The sequence below is a fragment of the Rhinatrema bivittatum genome, chromosome 1 (genome assembly GCF_901001135.1).
Source record: "Rhinatrema bivittatum chromosome 1, aRhiBiv1.1, whole genome shotgun sequence".
In the NCBI taxonomy this organism is placed as follows: domain Eukaryota; kingdom Metazoa; phylum Chordata; class Amphibia; order Gymnophiona; family Rhinatrematidae; genus Rhinatrema; species Rhinatrema bivittatum.
In genome coordinates, this window is record NC_042615.1 from 690,921,208 (window position 1) to 690,938,941 (window position 17,734).

At 42.7% G+C, this 17,734-nt stretch overlaps 1 protein-coding gene across 4 annotated transcripts in view; it reads right to left on the reverse strand.

Annotated features, from left to right (window-relative positions):
• The window catches only part of POC5 (POC5 centriolar protein), a 189,089-nt gene that overhangs the window by 26,029 nt on the left and 145,326 nt on the right, over window positions 1-17,734 (reverse strand). For all 4 annotated transcript variants that reach the window (XM_029575225.1, XM_029575207.1, XM_029575232.1 and 1 more), the window contains 2 exons: window positions 10,975-11,137; window positions 6,426-6,565 (listed from right to left, as the gene is read on the reverse strand). In XM_029575225.1, coding sequence (XP_029431085.1) covers window positions 6,426-6,565; window positions 10,975-11,137 — 303 coding nt within the window. The remainder of the gene's footprint in view (window positions 1-6,425; window positions 6,566-10,974; window positions 11,138-17,734) is intronic.

A 17,734-nucleotide genomic window follows, 5' to 3' on the forward strand; every position in this document is an offset into this window, starting at 1 on the left:
TTCACAAAGGGCTCCAGCTATTGCTCCTGCAGCGTGGAAAAACGAAGACTGAAGGGAGACCCCCTGTGGCTCGAGGGATCATGGCATGCTGGGCATGCTCAGTGGGCTCAGTGTGCCAGTCAAAAGTTTCTAGAAACTTTGACAAAGTTTTCTGTGATAGGGCTCAGTCAGTGACGTCACCTATATGTGAGGACTAGCAGCCTTCTTGTCCTGGGATAATAATGTTTCAGTGTGAAACAGGACCATTTTAGAAGAACATGCTTGCAGTTATTTAATGGGGGCTATCTTAAGGAAATTTGGATTTTACAAAGCAAAATTGCTTACCTTGTAATAGGTGTTATCCCAAGACAGCAGGATGTAGTCCTCACATATGGGTGACGTCACTGACGGAGCTCGAACGCGGGAAAACTTCTGTCAAAGTTTCTATAAATTTTTGACTGGCTGCCTGAGGCTACTCAGCATGCCTGGCATGCCATGATATTCCCTGCCACAGGGGTCTCAACTCCAGTCTTGTATGTAGCAATAAGCTTTAGCAAAAAATAAAATAATAAAATGTATCGGACCCAACTCCGCGGGGTGGCGGGTGGGTTTCGTGAGGACTACATCCTGCTGTCCTGGGATAACACCTATTACAAGGTAAGCAATTTTGCTTTATCCCAGGACAAGCAGGATGCTAGTCCTCACATATGGGTGATTAGCAAGCTAGAGGCTGAGTCATTTGTGATTGAGTCAACAGTGAAGTATTGTTGATGAAATGAATCAGCCGAATATCCCAGCAGGTTGGATGTAGGAGTTGGGATTACACTGGAAACAAGTTCTTTAGAACGGATTGTCCGTATGCTGAATCTTGTCTTCCTTCTTTGTCTAGACAATAGTGAGCTGCAAAGGTGTGAAGAGAACTCCATGTTGCAGCTTTTACAGATGTCAAGGATTGGCACTGAACGGTAGTGTGCTACTGAGGTTGACATTGCTCTAACTGCATGTGCCGTTACTCGCCCTTGGAGAGGAAGGCCCGCTTGTCCATAACAAAATTGTATGCAATCTGCTAGCCAGTTTGATAAGGTTTGTTTACCCACAGCTTTACCTGATTTGTTTGGGTCATAAGAAACAAAAAGTTGTTTAGATTTTCTATGGACTGCTGTGCGGTTTATGTAGAACGACAATGCACGTTTGCAGTCCAAGGTGTGTAAGGCTCATTCTCCTTGATGAGAATGAGGCCTTGGAAAGAATGTGGGTAAAACTATGGATTGATTCAAGTGGAATTCCGTAACTACCTTGGGAAGGAATTTTGGATGTGTTCGGAGAACCACTCTGTCATGTAGAAACCTAGTGTAAGGTTCATATGTGACCAGTGCTTGTAACTCACTTACTCTCCTAGCTGATGTAATGGCTATGAGGAAGATAGTTTTCCATGTGAGAAATTTTAGATCACAAGAATCTATGGGTTCGAAAGGGGAACGCATGAGTCTTGTTAAAACCAAGTTCAGGTCCCATGATGTGACTGGAGGTCGAATTGGTGGTTTAAGTTGTGTTAAACCTCTCATGAACCTGGTGATAAGAGGTTGTGTAGATATTGGTGCATCTCCTATTTTGTTATGGTAAGCAGAGATTGCACTTAAGTGAACTCTTACAGATGAAGTCTGGAGACCAGATTCTGAAAGATGGTAATAATAGTCTAGAAGAGAAGTAGTGGAGCAGGTGAAAGGATTAATAGTATTTTGCCTGCACCACCCAGTGAATCTCTTCCATTTAGAAGAATAGTTCTTTCGTGTGGAAGGTTTACGTGAAGCTATAATCACTTGAGATATTTTGGAGGAAAGATTAAGTGGTTGTAAGATTAAGCTTTCAACATCCATGCTGTTAGGGCTAGGGAGTGGAGGTTGGGATGGCGCAACCGGCCCTGATCCTGAGTTATGAGAGTGGGAGCTACTCCCAGACGAATGGGATCCCTGACAGAGTTCTAGAAGTGTGGGAAACCATACTTGTCGAGGCCAATAGGGGGCTATGAGTATCATGGACCCTTTGTCTTGTCGTAACTTCACTAGAGTTTTGGTTATAAGTGGTATTGGAGGATACGCGTATAGTAGGCCTGAGTTCCAAGGGCGAGCAAAGGCGTCCTTGGCTGGCTCGTTCTTCTGTTTGTGTAGAGAACAGAAATTGTCCACTTTGTGATTCAGATGTGACGCAAACAGGTCTATCGTTGGTTGACCCCAACGCTGAAATATCCTGGTCGCTATTGAGGGATCCAGGGACCACTCGTGTGGTTGGAATTGACGACTGAGGCGATCCGCCACCACATTTTGAATGCCTGCAAGATAGCTGGCATGGAGGAACATTGAATGGTTCAGGGCCCATCCCCAAATCTGTGCGGCTTCTTGACAGAGGAGATAAGAGCTCGTACCTCCCTGTTTGTTGATGTACCACATGGCTACTGTGTTGTCCGTTTGGATCAGAAAAGTCGTGTGTGAAAGGCAGTCCTTGAACGCATGAAGTGCATAACGTATAGCTCGAAGTTCTAGGAAATTGATTTGAAACATTGCTTCGAGTTTTGTCCATGTTCCCTGAGTTTGGAGATTGTCTATATGAGCTCCCCAACCCAAGGTGGACGCATCTGTAGTTAACGTTACTTGTGGGACTGGCTGTTGGAAGTGCTGTCCCTTGCGTAAATTGCCCTTGTCCATCCACCAAAGGAGAGATGAACGAAGTTGTTGTGTGATTTGGATTGGAGAGTGCAAGGGTTGAATGGCTTGAATCCATTGTGATTTTAAGGTCCATTGGGTTACTCCCATGGCGAGTCTTGCCATAGGAGTGACGTGAACTGTGGAAGCCATGTGGCCTAATAGTGTTAGTACTTGGTGAGCTGTTACTTGTTTTTGAGAATGTAACGACTTTGCCAAGAGGTTTAGCGTTTCTGCTTGATCGCTTGGTAGAAAGGCTTTTGCGATGATAGTGTTTAACTCTGCTCCTATGAATTGGAGAAGATGAGAAGGAAGTAGATGGGATTTTGGGTAGTTGATGAGAAATCCCATGTTGTGAAGTACTGCAATTGTGTGATTCCGAGAAGTTATAGCTCCTTCTTGGGACTGACTTCTTATGAGCCAATCGTCTAGATATGGAAAGACATGAACACCTTTGTTTGTGTAAATGTGCAGCTATTACTGCTAGACATTTCGTGAATACTCTGGGAGCAGAGGCAAGACCGAATGGTAGAACTCTGTATTGGAAGTGTTGATTTCCTACCATGAAGCATAGATACTTGCGATGAGGGGGAAAAATTGGGATGTGAGCGTAAGCATCTTGAAGGTCCAGAGAACAGAGCCAATCTCCTTGTTGAAGGAGTGGAAGCATGATGCCCAAGGATATCATGCTGAATTTTTCTCTTTTTAGAAATTTGTTGAGATTTCTGAGGTCTAGTATGGGACGAAGGCCTCCGGTTTTCTTTGGAGTGAGGAAGTAGCGGGAGTAGAATCCTCTGCCCTGCTGGGCCCGGGGTACTTTTTGAATTACCCTGGCACTCAGAAGGGTGGATAATTCTATTTGAAGGTGAAGAGTGTGATCTTCAGTAAGATGAGAAGGCTTTGGTGGAAAATCTGGAGGGATTGATTTGAAATTGAGATGGTATCCTTTGTGGATGATAGATAGGACCCATTGGTCTGACGTTATCGATGTCCAATTGATGTAAAATTGTTGTAATCTTCCGCCTACTGGTAGAGTTGGGTAAGGATTGGCATGTGGGCTCTGTTCTCCGGGTATAATTTCAAAAGCCAGTGGCAGGTCCAGTTTGAGGGGCTGGTGCTGGTCTTTGAGTTCTTTGTTGCCGTTGTTGAGGCCTTAGCTGAGATCTAGGTGGTCTCGGTCTAGACACTGGGGGGTAATATTTGCGCTGTCGGAAGAATGGTCTTCTGGTATCCCTTCGTGGCCGTCTGGTGGTATGCATAGAAGGGTCCTGTGGCATCGCGGATAGCTGCCTTAGCGTTTCTGTATGCTCCCGTAATTGGGAGACAGCATCCTGTACTTTTGAACCAAATAGGTTATCCCCCAGGCAGGCAAGATCAACCTGTTTGTCTTGTACTTCTGGTCTTAATTCAGATGCTTTAAGCCAGGCCCAGCGTCTTGCAGCTATTCCAGATGCGGCCACTCGTGAGGCGGTGTCATAGCTGTCATATGCGGCTCGAACTTCATGTTTGCCTGCATTAAATCCTTTTTGTATAATAGCTTGTGCAGCTTCTTGATACTGTGTTGGTAAAGAGGGCACAAATTCTTCTATCTGCTTCCACAAGTTTCTGTGGTACTGCGTCATGTACAGGTGGGTATGCTGATATTTTGGAATTCAGCATTGCTCCTTGGTATACTTTTCGTCCTAGTTGGTCAAGGAACAGATTGTCTTTCCTTGGAGGGACTGATGAATGGGCCCTTGTCCGTCGAGATTTCTTTTGGGCTGATTCTACAACTACCAAGTTGTGGGGAAGCTGTGTTTTTTGGTATGCAGAAGAAGGTTGCACTAGATATGTAGATTCTATGCGTTTGTTCACTGCCGGGACTGAACAAGGATGCTCCCAAAGACGTTGTTGCAATTGCAGTAATATGTCATGGACAGGTATAGCAAGAGTGTGCTTAGGGGGGGATCAACAAACTGAAGAACTTCTAGAGTTTGTTGTCTATTGTCCTGTTCGGTATGCAACTGAAAAGGGATATTATCTGCCATTTCCTGGACAAATGACTGGAAAGTAAAGTCTTCCTGTGGTGACTGCTTTGAAGCAGGTGGCGGAGACGGATCCGACAAACTCCTCTGATGATGGTTCGGTATCTGTGTCAGACCAGGAATCATAAGGAGTTTGTTGATGAGGTGGTGTGACCTTTTGAGATAGATGTATCCCAGAAGGTCCTGGTAAAGGATCATCTGATGGTGAATGTGCAGGTGGAATATATTCTGGTGCAGTTGGTAAGGAAGATAGTAAGTCATTATATCTTTTGTTTATAATATCCTGCAAAGACCTATCTTCAGAGATTTGTGGTTTTGATATGAATGATGGTCTTTTAGTAGATATTTGAGAGTGAGGTACCTTTTTGGGAAGGTATGGAGCGGTGGAAGCAGTGGTATAAAGAGGCAGTGATCTGCTCATCAATGACAGGGGTGTCGTTGAGGTGGAGAGGAAGGTGAATTCTGATATTGGTATTCTGGAAGTCAGTGCTATCGACGGAGGTAGATGGAGGTGGATGGTATCGATGATGTAGTACCAACATATGGTATCAGCGGTCCCGCTGTGCTCGAAGTTGTGGTCGGCATCGGCGGTAATGTCGGCATCGGTGTTTCCACCGGCATCGGCGATGACGCCGGAAGTTGCTTTTTTAAAGCATCAAGGACCAGTTGTTGGACGAGAGCTGTGAAGTCCGGTGTAGTCATCAGTGAAGGTGACGTCGAGGGTAACGCAGATACCGAGGCGATGACTTTTGGTCGTTTTGGTAACTGTTCTGTCGATGGTGGCATCGATGATGTTCGGCGGTGTTTGTGTTTATGTTTTTGTTTGGATTCTAACACTGACCTTTTCGATGCAGAGGATGGTGTCGATGACTGTGCGTCTCCCGATCCCTCGACATGTTTTTTCTTTAGTAAAACTTTTTTAGTTGGAGACTTAGTGGAAGTCGATGGTGATGGTAACGCCTGTAACTGAAAAACCTGGGCCATCTTTTCCTGCCTAAGTTTTCGACCCTTTGGGGTCATTTGTTGGCACTGAGAACATGAAGAAATTTCATGTTTCTCTCCCAGACAAATTACACATTCCGAATGCGGATCTGTAATGGACATGGTCCGGTTACAAGAACACTTCTTGAAACCGGAGGCCATGCAGAAAAAACACAGACAGCCGTCGAGGAGAAGTCTGAGAAAAAGAAGCGCCAAAAATGAGAATTCTGAGAAAAAGTTTGTCACCGTCCGGTTCCAACCAAGAATGAGACCCGATGTGGGAAAAACTTTAGATTTTTATCTAACTTTTTTAGAAAATTTGTGAGAGAACTCACGGGGCTCCGAGGACCGCAGTGCTAAAGGGCACGCGGAAAAACGAAGACTGGAATGAGACCCCTGTGGCAGGGAATATCATGGCATGCCGGGCATGCTCAGTAGCCTCAGGCAGCCAGTCAAAAGTTTATAGAAACTTTGACAGAAGTTTTCCCGCGTTCGGGCTCCGTCAGTGACGTCACCCATATGTGAGGACTAGCATCCTGCTTGTCCTGGGATAATGTGCTCTATAGACAGCACAGAGTATATGATTGTCCTGTAGTGTAAGGATTTTTGCCAAATGGTAGTAAAACATTAATGAACTGGACTCTGTGTATTCAACATTAGAACAAATATTTACAAAAAAAAGAAGAAATTAAGAAAACCAACTTCTCTGCAAGACTACTTTAATTTCTACTATAACACTTACAATTGGCTCTGGTGCAATAGTTGTCATTTGTGGTACGGAAAGATCAAATTGGGCAGGTTTTAAGTCAGCTGAGGTAGCTGTTTGGGACTGGAAAGGAACTGAAGAACTGGGACCAGATTCCTCCCTTCTATTTGAATGATCTATAGAAATAAAAAGAAGCACATTGGTATCAGCAAAAGAACAAACCTCAATGTATTCCAAGCATCAGAAAATGCTATCATTAGGGACTCAGGTCTCCCTTTGCTAGAGTAAGGACCACACAATCTGAACCTTGCCACAGACTTGGTCAGTTCCTGAGAATCGTCACAGGAGACCATGGACCACATTGAAGCAGAAGTGACAGCTGGTGTATCTCTCCCCTCCTCATCTGCACTGATCCTGGCTTAGTGCTAAGAGGAAGACGATGGCAATTTGGCACCTCGGACCGTGTCCTTCTCCTTTACTGCTCAGGTCCAGTGTTGAAAACTGAATCATGCAGGACACCATAATGCTGCACAATTCAAAGCATGTCACTCTGGCTCCAAGCAGCAAACCAGGAAGAGGACATGGGCTGATGCGCTGCACTGCCGCCGATCTCCTCCTACCTCCAAGCCAAAATTGGAAGGTGGAAATGATCAAAGGGCGGGCAGTGTGTGAGAGAGGGGAACAGAGTGAGTCAGGGAGAAAGTGAGGGAAAGCATCAGAATGGGTGTGAAAAGTGAGAAAGGGCATTGGAGAGGTAAGGAGCATGAGGGCTTTGGAGGGGCAGTTATAACCCAAAAATCAGTGGTACATTTAAATGGGGGAAACCTCCATGGAGTGGCAGTTACAACCCAAAAAACAGCAGTGGTATGTCTTCATCAGGGCTCTGATGATCATGATGGAGTGGATCATGCTTGGGAGAGATATCAGAGGGGGACAGTTGATATTGAGTAGCATTTGGGAATTTTATATGCACATCTAACAAAAGGGAACGAATCTGAACTGGGCAGATTGTATGGGCCATTTTGTTTTTTTTAATCCGCTATCATTTACTATATTAGGTAAAAACCAGACTACAGGTTGCAAATTTCCAAATAAATTCAGTAGCAAGTCAAAATTCAAAGCTGCATATTAGAATTATCAGCACAATAAAAAACAGAGAAACACATTTAATAGTAATTTTGTAACTGACCACATAAAGTAAATTACCTATAGACTTTACACAAGTTTTCAAAGGGAAAGTATGCATGTATTTTCCCTTTGAAAATTATCCCAAATTACATGCACCTGCTAATGTGTTATGAAGTTTTTTTCAAGTAAAATATGTACTTTTAAAAATGAAAAATTATGCAAGGATGCACAAAACCCTCCCTAGGAATGCCTCTGCTCACTGCAGGTAAAAGTATGTGCTTACAGGTCCTATATGGATAATTCTACCCACATTTAGAGTGAGCGATTTTGTAAAAACCCATTTCTGTGGGTAAAGCACTGTTTTACCCACAAATAAAACTTTGAAAATTACTCTTCCTAATAGCAGAGCAGGAAAAATGGCCAGGGAACTGGTGTTTAGATACCAGTGTTTAGATAATTTAAAAAAAAAAAAAAAAAAAAAAAGTACTGCGACATCAGAAAATTCTCAAAATGCTTGACACACCTAATCAAGAATTTTTTTTTTTTTATTTCTAGGCAGTCAAGACTTCCATATCAAAGCATGAGCACTGGCCAACTCCTCAAAACATTCACATATAGATTTCTTGGCCTATTACTTCTCATCTGGGTTTTGTTTATAGACTGCTTTTTTTGCCCTAATACACATTAAGGTGAATTTTCAAAAGTTGCATGCATAAAAAATAGCATTTGTGTAAAATAGTATATACATAGAAACATAGAAATGATGGCAGAAGAAGACCAAACGGCCCATCCAGTCTGCCCAGCAAGCTATGACTTTTTTTTTTCTCATACTTCTGTTACTCTTGGCTTTTAGTAACCTTTTGGTTCTATTTCCCTTCCACCCCACCATTAATGTAGAGAGCAGTGTTGGAACTGCATCTAAGTGAATATCTACTTTAGTTAGGGGTAGTAACCGCCGCAAAAAGCAAGCTACACCCATGCTTTTGTTTACCCAGACTATGTAATTCAGTCCTTGTTGGTTATTGTCTGTATATAGATCCACTTTTCTACATTCCCCCTGCCGTTGAAGCAGAGAGCTATGCTGGATATGCGTGAAGTATCAGACTTTCTCCCCTGCCGTTGAAGCAGAGAGCTATGCTGGATATGCGTTGGGGAGGGTCAACATGAGTAAATGTAGGTTTATCATGTATGCACACTTATCCGGATAAATTCAACATATCTGGCTATGTAGCTCCTTTGCTGCTACTTGGACAAATTTGAACTTATCCGGATAAGTAGCAGCACATATCCGGCTAAGTAGCAATAGGCACTAATTTGCCAGAAAAGTTTGAAAAGTGCTACTTGCTAGTTTAACTAAAGTTTTTCGGACTTATCTAGGTATGTAAGATAGGCGGATGTTTAAAAAAGGCTCTACTTAGCAGGATAGGTCTTAAAACACTACTTATCCTGCTAAGTCAGATAGCCAGATAAGTCTAAAAGCTCTACTTATCTAGCTATCAGATTTAGCTAGATATATAGCGCCTACTTAGATGGAAAAGTAGCGCTTTCAGACTTATTTGGCTAAATGCCATTACTTAGCCAGATAAATTCAAACTTGTGCAGCTTGTGGTTTCTACATACACAAGCATATTTGCATGCATGTATCCTCATATTCGGGCCGATATAGTAAACCGCGCAGGAGAGCCGGCGAGCGCCCACTCTCCCGACGCACACCCAGGCTACTCTCCTGGGCGCGCGATTCACTAAGGTTATGCACATTAGGGCCCACGGTAATAAGGAGGCTGTCAGCGGGTTTGACAGCCAACGCTTAATTTTACTTGCATCGGTTGTCGAATCCGCTGACAGCCACGGGTTCGGAAAACGAACGCCGGCAAAATTGAGCATCCGTTTTCCAACCCGCGGGCAGATTTTTTATTTTTGGGGCCTCCGACTTAATATCGCTATGATATTAAGTTGGAGGGTGAACAGAAAAAGCAGTTTTTTCTGCTTTTCTGTACACTTTCCTGGTGCTGGCAGGAATTAATTTCTGAGAGTAAAATGTGTGGCTTGGCTGCACATTTCACTTTCTGGATCGCGCGTGACTAACTAATAGGCTCTTCAACATGTATTTGCATGTTGCGGGCGCTATTAATTTCGGGGGGGGGGGGGGGTGTGTTTGGCTGCACGTTTTCCACGCACTATTACCTCTTACTGTATAAGAGGTGAAAATAGCGCGTCGAAAATGCACGGCCAAACGGGGGCTAACTGTGCGCTTGGTCGAGTGCCCCATACTGCATTGGCCTGATTGTTTGTGTGCAGGTTATAAAATACTGTGGCAACTTTGTACACGCCCATTTGTGCATATATGGGCATGTGCAAGCAGTTTTGAAAATTAATCTCTGTTTTTACACGTTTTAGAACAGAAAAGTATGAAAATTTATTATGACTGTTCTCATTTTTAAAACACTAATATTCAACAAATTGAGTCTTAAGATTTTGTACTTTTATATAGTGAATACTGGGAAAAATCATCATTAGTAATGGGGGCAATCAGCAATTTTATTACCTACGAGAGGTAAGGGGTTGAAAGGACTCCATGAGATACCAACTAATGTCTGCTTGAAAGATAATTCTTGCTTTATAAAAAAAAAAAAACAAACAAAAAACACACACACAGAAGCAATACTTCACATACCTGAAGGAAATTAAGTTGTCCAAATCAGTGAAACAATAAGGACCCCTTATACAGTATAGCAGCACCACAATATGTCTGGTTTTCAGGGTAACCAAGCTATGCAAGTTAGCCTTGTTCTTAGATCATATGTATGCAAATATATCTGATGAATATTCATTGTAGATATCCTGAAAACATGATCTTGTGTGGTCCATGCTGAGAACTCCACAGTATAGTACGGTGTGCACCTTGTATTTTCATACCTTCATTCTTATAGTGGTTTGTTAAAACAAAAAAAATCTTCTCGCAAGTTCACTTCCATTTTTCATACTGTACTCACATTTTGCATATTTCAGTATGATACCTGATGGTAAATGGAGTTCTGATAAGGCTGAGCCCTGATTTACTTATATTTATATGGTGGGAGTGAATAAAGAGAAGTTTTCAAAACCTATAAATACTGCTATTTTCCTCTAAAGATATGGTTGAATTTTAATGGAGGTGGATCATAATGACCAATTTATCTGCTAACTGAATTATCTACTTATTTGACAGTGCTGCTACTTTATTTAAAGAAATACAGTAATTGATGGTTAAACTGAAAAATGCAAAATATTTTGTAGTTAATAAGTCCTGTTTCATTCTCTGGATAACACCCACATTTTGTGGCAGTTTTCCTCATAACAAGTTTGAGAGACCTGCAAGCTCAATATGTCATTTTCTTCATATTTAGAAGGGTGATCTGTTAACACTTCTATCTCATGGCTTGAACTTAAATATAAAAGTTTGTGGTGTTCTACTCACCATGGTCCATTCTGCTTTCTTTGCCTTGAAACACGCTCATTGTTTCCATATTTAAAGCGCACACACCACGCATAAATGCTTTCTTCATAGAGCCTTCAAACCGTTGTCTCTCACCATGTAGTCTTTGAATCTCTGCTCTCGCTTCGTCTAGAGCACCATTTAACTAGAAAGAGTAAAAGTTATTTTCTGCAGTTGAGAATAAAAAAGGAAAAACCTATAGAGATCAAGAGCTGAAATTTTTAATCATAACAATGGAAAGATCTTTTCAGAAACTGAATCTGTAACTCTAAGGATAGCTTCTTTAATGTAAGTAGAGTCAGCTGGAAATTGTACACACAATACACTTAACAGACACAGATTTTACAATTATGCCTTTCTGCTTTTACTTCTTCTCTGCTAGCTAACTTCAATTCATACTATATCACTGCTTCATGAATATGTTTTCTTAAAGGTAAAACAAAGGGAAAATATATATATGTAATCAGAGATGCTTAATATCAAAGTTACACACAATTTGCTTTTCCATGATAGAGTATGGAAAGGGGCTTTTAAAATGGGGTCAGGGTTGTGAGTAAAATTGGACTCTGGATAAAAAAGATAAGTGAAAGCGGCTCATTAGATTTTTTGAAATGAGATATGGTGTTTGGGATGTGACCCGATTTAAGGATCTTCACGGGTTGGGACTGTGTTTTAAAGACAAAAAAAAAGTAAAAAACTACAAAAAATGGATATATACAAATGAGATAAAATTAAAGTGGACCAGAAAGGATACACAATTATCTGTTGGTTTAAAGTTGTTCCCATGAAGGTCCTACAAAAATAGCTGATTTAGGGGTGGATTTATCAAAATGCGGTAAGTACCGCATGCAATAGCAAAAGGGGCACGTTTTATGCTAATATAGCATTTATCGCAATTTGCGCTAATTACCTGTGCAAAGAGCTAAGTTAGCGCAAATTGCGATACCATTTCAGATACCACCAGGGGACCATTGTTAATGGTCCGAGAGAGAGAGAGAGAGACTGGCCATAATATCATGGCCCATAGGTAGGTATTTGTATCCCTATGGTAGGCCCACCTAGTAACTCGAGGTGGGGTTTAGGTAAGAGTGTAGGGGGTTAGGGGCCACTTTGACATTCTACATGACACCTATGAACAGAACAGTGGTCTGTTGTGAAGATTTGCTGGCCTTCGGAGTGAGGAAACTCACTCCAAGATGAGATTTGGGCAATGTTCTCTCAACCTAGCTTGATGGACTCTCTACCTGGGTAACATCAAGCTAGGTTGAGAGAATATTGTTTATGTACCACATCGCCACTGTGTTGTCTGTTTGTATCAGCACAGTGTTGTTTGAGAGGCAGTCTTTGAAGGCATTAAGGGCATATATCTCATTGCTCGAAGTTCCAAGAAGTTTATTTGATATTTCTTTTCGAGCGGAGTCCACGTCCCTTGTGTTTGAAGGTTGTTGACGTGAGCTCCCCATCCCAGGTTGGAGGCATCTGTAGTCAAGATGACTTGCGGATTTGCCGGTTGGAATGGGAGACCAGCTTTCAACGCTGCGTGATTCGTCCACCAGTGTAGCGAGAGCCGTAACTGATTGGTGATTTGAATTGTGGACGATAGTGGTTGGAAGGCTTGTATCCATTGAGATTTTAGAGTCCATTGAGTTCTTCTCAAGGCTAACTTTGCCATAGGAGTGACGTGCACTGTGGAAGCCATGTGCCCTAGGAGTACTAGAATTTGATGGGCAGACGCAAACTGGTGAGGAATGATAATGTTTGCCAGTCGTGCCAAATGTTTTGCACGTTCGTCTGGAAGGGAAGCCTTCGCTACTGTGGTGTCGAGGTCTGCCCCGATGAATGTGAGGAGTTGAGACGGTTGGAGGTGGGATTTTGGATAGTTGATGAGAAATCCCAGGGAGTGTAACAGTGTTATTGTGGTTTCCAGAGCAGAGAGAGCTCCCTGTCTGGATGGACTTCTGATTAGCCAATCGTCTAGGTATGGAAAAACATGAATGCTGTTTTTTCTTAAATGTGCAAATACTACTGGCTAGGCATTTCGTGAACAGTCGAGGAGCCGAAGCCAGTCCAAATGGCAGGACACGGTACTGGTAATGTTTCTTTCCCACTACAAATCGTAGGTATTTGCGATGTTGGGTGGCAATTGGTATGTGAGCGTAAGCGTCTTGAAGGTCTAGAGAACAGAGCCAATCTCCCTTTTGAAGTAAGGGAAGGATGGTTCCTAGAGACACCATCCGAAATTTTTCTTTCTGTAGGAATTTGTTGAGATTTCGGAGGTCTAAGATAGGGCGAAGGCTCCTCATTTTCTATGGAATGAGGAAATAGCGGGAGTAGAACCCCTTTCCTTGCTGAGACCGGGGAACTGGTTCGATGGCCCTGGCATTCAGCAAAGTAGAGAGTTCTAAGTGAAGATGAGATGTCATGAGAATGTTTGACCAAAGTGGAATGGGAGGAGAATGCGGGGGTATCGTAGTGAATTTTAGACGATATCCCCGAATTAGTATGGCTAATACCCATTGGTCTTTTGTAACGAGACTCCATTGGTGTTGGAAGTAATGAAGTCGACCCCCGACTGGTAGGAAGTGCATGGGATTGAGAAGAAGGCTGCTGTTCTCTAGGCACGGTTCAAAAGCCTGCCGCTGGCCAGTTTGAGGAGGTGGCTGGGTCTTTTGCTGCTTCGGTTGACGGGATCGTCCTCTCTGAGGGGGACGGTATGGACGTGTAGAAGAAGGAGGATAGTACCTTCTTGGTCTGTAAAAAGGTCTCCTCGAGTCTCTGCGTGATGGATGTCTTAGTGAAGATGTTAGATCAGATGGTAATTTAGAGAGTTGATGGAGAGTCTCGTGGTGGTCTTTTAATTGAGAAACCGTGACTTGAATCTTTTCCCTGAAAAGATTGTCTCCCACACAAGGGAGATCTGCAAGCCATTCCTGGACCTCCTGTCGAAGGTCAGACACCTTAAGCCAGGCCCATCTTCTTGCATTTATCGCAGTGATAAACATGATGATGTTTCAAAGACATCATAGGCAGCCCTCACTTCATGTTTTCCAGATTCTAATCCCTTTTCCACTAATGTGGCTAAAGGTGACTGATGTTGAGGGAGATTTTCCACAATATCCTGTACATGCTTCCATAAATTCCGCTGGTACTGCGTCATGTACAATTGGTATGCAGCGATACGTGATACCAGCATGGAACCCTGATATACTTTCTTGCCCAAGATGTCTAAGAAACGTTGCTCCTTCCCAGGTGGAACAGAGGAAAGAGGCTTTTGTTTCCTAGCTTTCTTTTGAGCGGATTCAACCACTACCGAATGGCGAGGTAGTTGGGGTTTCTGGAATCCTGGAGCCTGCTGTACTAGATATGTGGCATCTGTCCTTCAGTTTACTGCAGGGACTGAGCAAGGATGTTCCCACATCCGCTGCTGCAATTCCAAGAGAACTGGATGTATTGGAATAGCCATAATTTTCTTGGGCGCATCCACGAATTGCAGGACTTCGAGAGCCTTATGTCTAGTGTCCTCCTCAGAAACTAGTTCAAATGGGATAGTGTCTGCCATTTCTTTAATAAAATTGGTGAATGACAGGTCCTCAGGAGGGGACTTCTTTCTCTCCTCAGGTGGAGAGGGCTCTGACTGAAGTTCATCTGATTCAGAGTCGGTGTCCACATCCTTCCAAGGTGTGTAGTGAGTGGAGAGCGCCGCGGTTCTTCAGGGACAGCCGGTGGAACTGGTTCAAGAACTCGCACCTTTTTGGGGATCGACTCGATGGATGTTGATCCCGATGTCGATGGTTTTCCATCCATGGGGGTCGATGGACCGATGGCGATGCCACTTTTTCTCTCGATGGCTTTTCGATGCAGACGATGAAGCTATCGAAGATATCAATGGCGCCGGTGACGGACGGTCTTCGACCCTTGATTCGGCTCGATGTTTTGACACCGGTGAAGGTACTTTTGGGGACGACGTCTATGACGATGATGGAAGTTTTTTGAATAATTCCTCCATTTTGTCCAAACGGGCACGCCTGCCCTTTGGAGTCATCTGGGCACAGGTTGAACAAGCCCGGATGTCGTGGCCTGATCCCAGGCAGAGGACACACACATAATGTGGATCTGTTATGGACATAGTTCGGTTGCAGTCCGGGCATTTCTTAAACCCCGATGCCATGATAAGTTATGGCCTACTAACGGTTGACGACCGGCTGGATTAGACGGAAAAAAATGATCGGAATCGATCAGGAAATATCTGAAAATGAACTCACCGAAACTAAGTTGAAGGAAGACCCACTTGTGAGAAAAATGTGACTGAGAATATGCATATATATATATATATATATTTCTTCTGTGAGAAGATGAAACTCTTTCCAGAGCTCCTAACTGCTTTGCTTCAGCAAGGCGGAAAAAAAGAGACTGAAGAGAGACCCCTGTGGCTGAGAATATCATGGCATGCTGGGCATGCTCAGTAGGCCCACAGTGCCAGCCAACAGTTTCTAGAAACTCTTGTCAGACGTTTTTCTGTACCAGGGCTCCATCTGATGATGTCACCCATATGTGAGGACTATCATTCTGCTTGTCCTGGAATAATGTCTTTCTGTGGATTACAAACTGGTTGAAAGACAGGAAACAGAGAGTAGGATTAAATGGTCAATTTTATCTGTACTTGGACCGGTGCTTTTCAATATATTTATAAATGATCTGGAAAGGAATATGACGAGTGAGTAATCAAATCTGCAGATGATACAAAATTATTCAGAGTAGTTAAACAAACGGATTGTGATAAATTGCAGGAGGGCCTTGTGAGACTGTAAGATTGGGCATCCAAATGGCAGATAAAATTTAATGTGGACAAGTGTAAGGTGATGCATATAGGGAAAAATAACCCCTGCTGTAGTTACATGTTATGTTCCACAGAAGGGGCTACCAACCATGAAAAAGATCTAGGCATCATAGTGGATAATACTTTGAAATCGTCGGCTCAGTGTGTTGCGGCAGTCAAAAAAGCAAACAGAATGTTAGGAATTATTAGGAAGGGAATGGTGAATAAAACAGAAAATGTCATAATGCCTCTGTATTACTCCATGGTGAGACTGCACCTTGTGTACTGTGTACAATTCTGGTCACTGCATCTCAAAAAAGATATAGCTGCACTGGAGAAAGTACAGAGAAAGGCGACTAAAATAATAAAGGTGATGGAACAGCTCCCCTATGAGGAAAGAGGTTAGGGCTGTTCAGCTTGGAGAAGAGACAGCTATAGAAGTCTTTAAAATCATGAGAGGTCTAGAATGGGTAAATGTGAATCGGTTATTTATTCTTTCGGAAAGTCTAGGGGGCACTCCATGAATTAGCAAGTCGCATATTTAACACTGATCGGAGAAAATTCTGTTTCACTCAACGCTCAATTAAACTCTGGAATTTATTGCCAGAGAATGTGGTTAGAGCTGTTAGTGTAGCTGGGTTTAAAAAAGGTTTGGATAAGTTCTTGGAGAAGTCCAATCGCTGCTATTAATCAAGTTGACTCAGGAATAGCCACTTCTATTAATGGCATCAGTAGCATGGGATCTATTTACTTTTTAGGTACTTGACTGGATTGAATACTGTTGGAAATATGATGCTGGGCTTAATAGACCCTTGGTATGATCCAGTATGGCAATTTATGTTCTTAAGTTGCTATTTTATAAGATACTGATGTGAGTCCATTTGGCAACTTATTTGTGCAATTTTACACCTATTTATTTCACGCAATTGATATCAAACTCATCTATTGTCTGCTAGTAATCAGATAACTGGAGGGAGTTCAGGCTGAAGAACTAGAAGGATCTCAATGACCTATGTAAGGAATGGGTGAACTGGTGGAGATATTGTCAAACAGGCAATTTCAATTACACGTGCATCTTTTAAAGTATATCTACTTTCGCATGTAAAACTGGATTTTACGTGAGCAAGATATATATTTTTTCACGCGTAAAATATATGCATGTGTTTATAAATTAGGTAGGAAAAAGTACGTGCTTTCAATGCTTTACAGGTATTCACATGTAACCAAACATGTTTGCATATGTTGGGGGGCAGAAAAAAGTATTTTATAATCTGTGAGCACCTGATATACACAGGTTATAAAATACTGAAGTAGATTTCTTTGTAATCATTGACAGAGCTAATCTAGAAAAGCATTAGGCACTCAATAGGGCTTCCCAAATCTGTCCTGGTGACCCCACAAGATATCCATAATCAATATTCATCAGATAACTTTTCATACATGGGAGACCCATTTATCTTACGCATATTCATTGTGGATAGCCTGTGGGGTCACCAGAAAGCAGAGTTGCTTACCTGTAACATATTTTCTCCCAGGACAGCAGGATGTTAGTCCTCACATGTGGGTGACATCATCAGATAGAGCCCTGCCACAGAACACTTTTGTCAAAGTTTCTAGAACTTTGACTGGCCCACTGAGCATGCCCAGCATGGCACTAAACCTGCAGCCACCAGGGGTCCCCCTTCAGTCTCATTTGTAGCAAAAAGTACAAGCGAAAAATAAAATAAGAAAATGTAATGAACCCAACTCTGCAGGGTGGCAGGTGGGTTTCATAAGGACTAACATCCTGCTGTCCTGGGAGAACACCGGTTTACAGGTAAGCAACTCTGCTTTCTCCCAGGACAAGCAGGATGGTCTGATGGCATAGGTTGGGTCGATACGGCACCGATAAGTGTGTCTAGGTGCTGGAAGAGCGGTGCAAACATC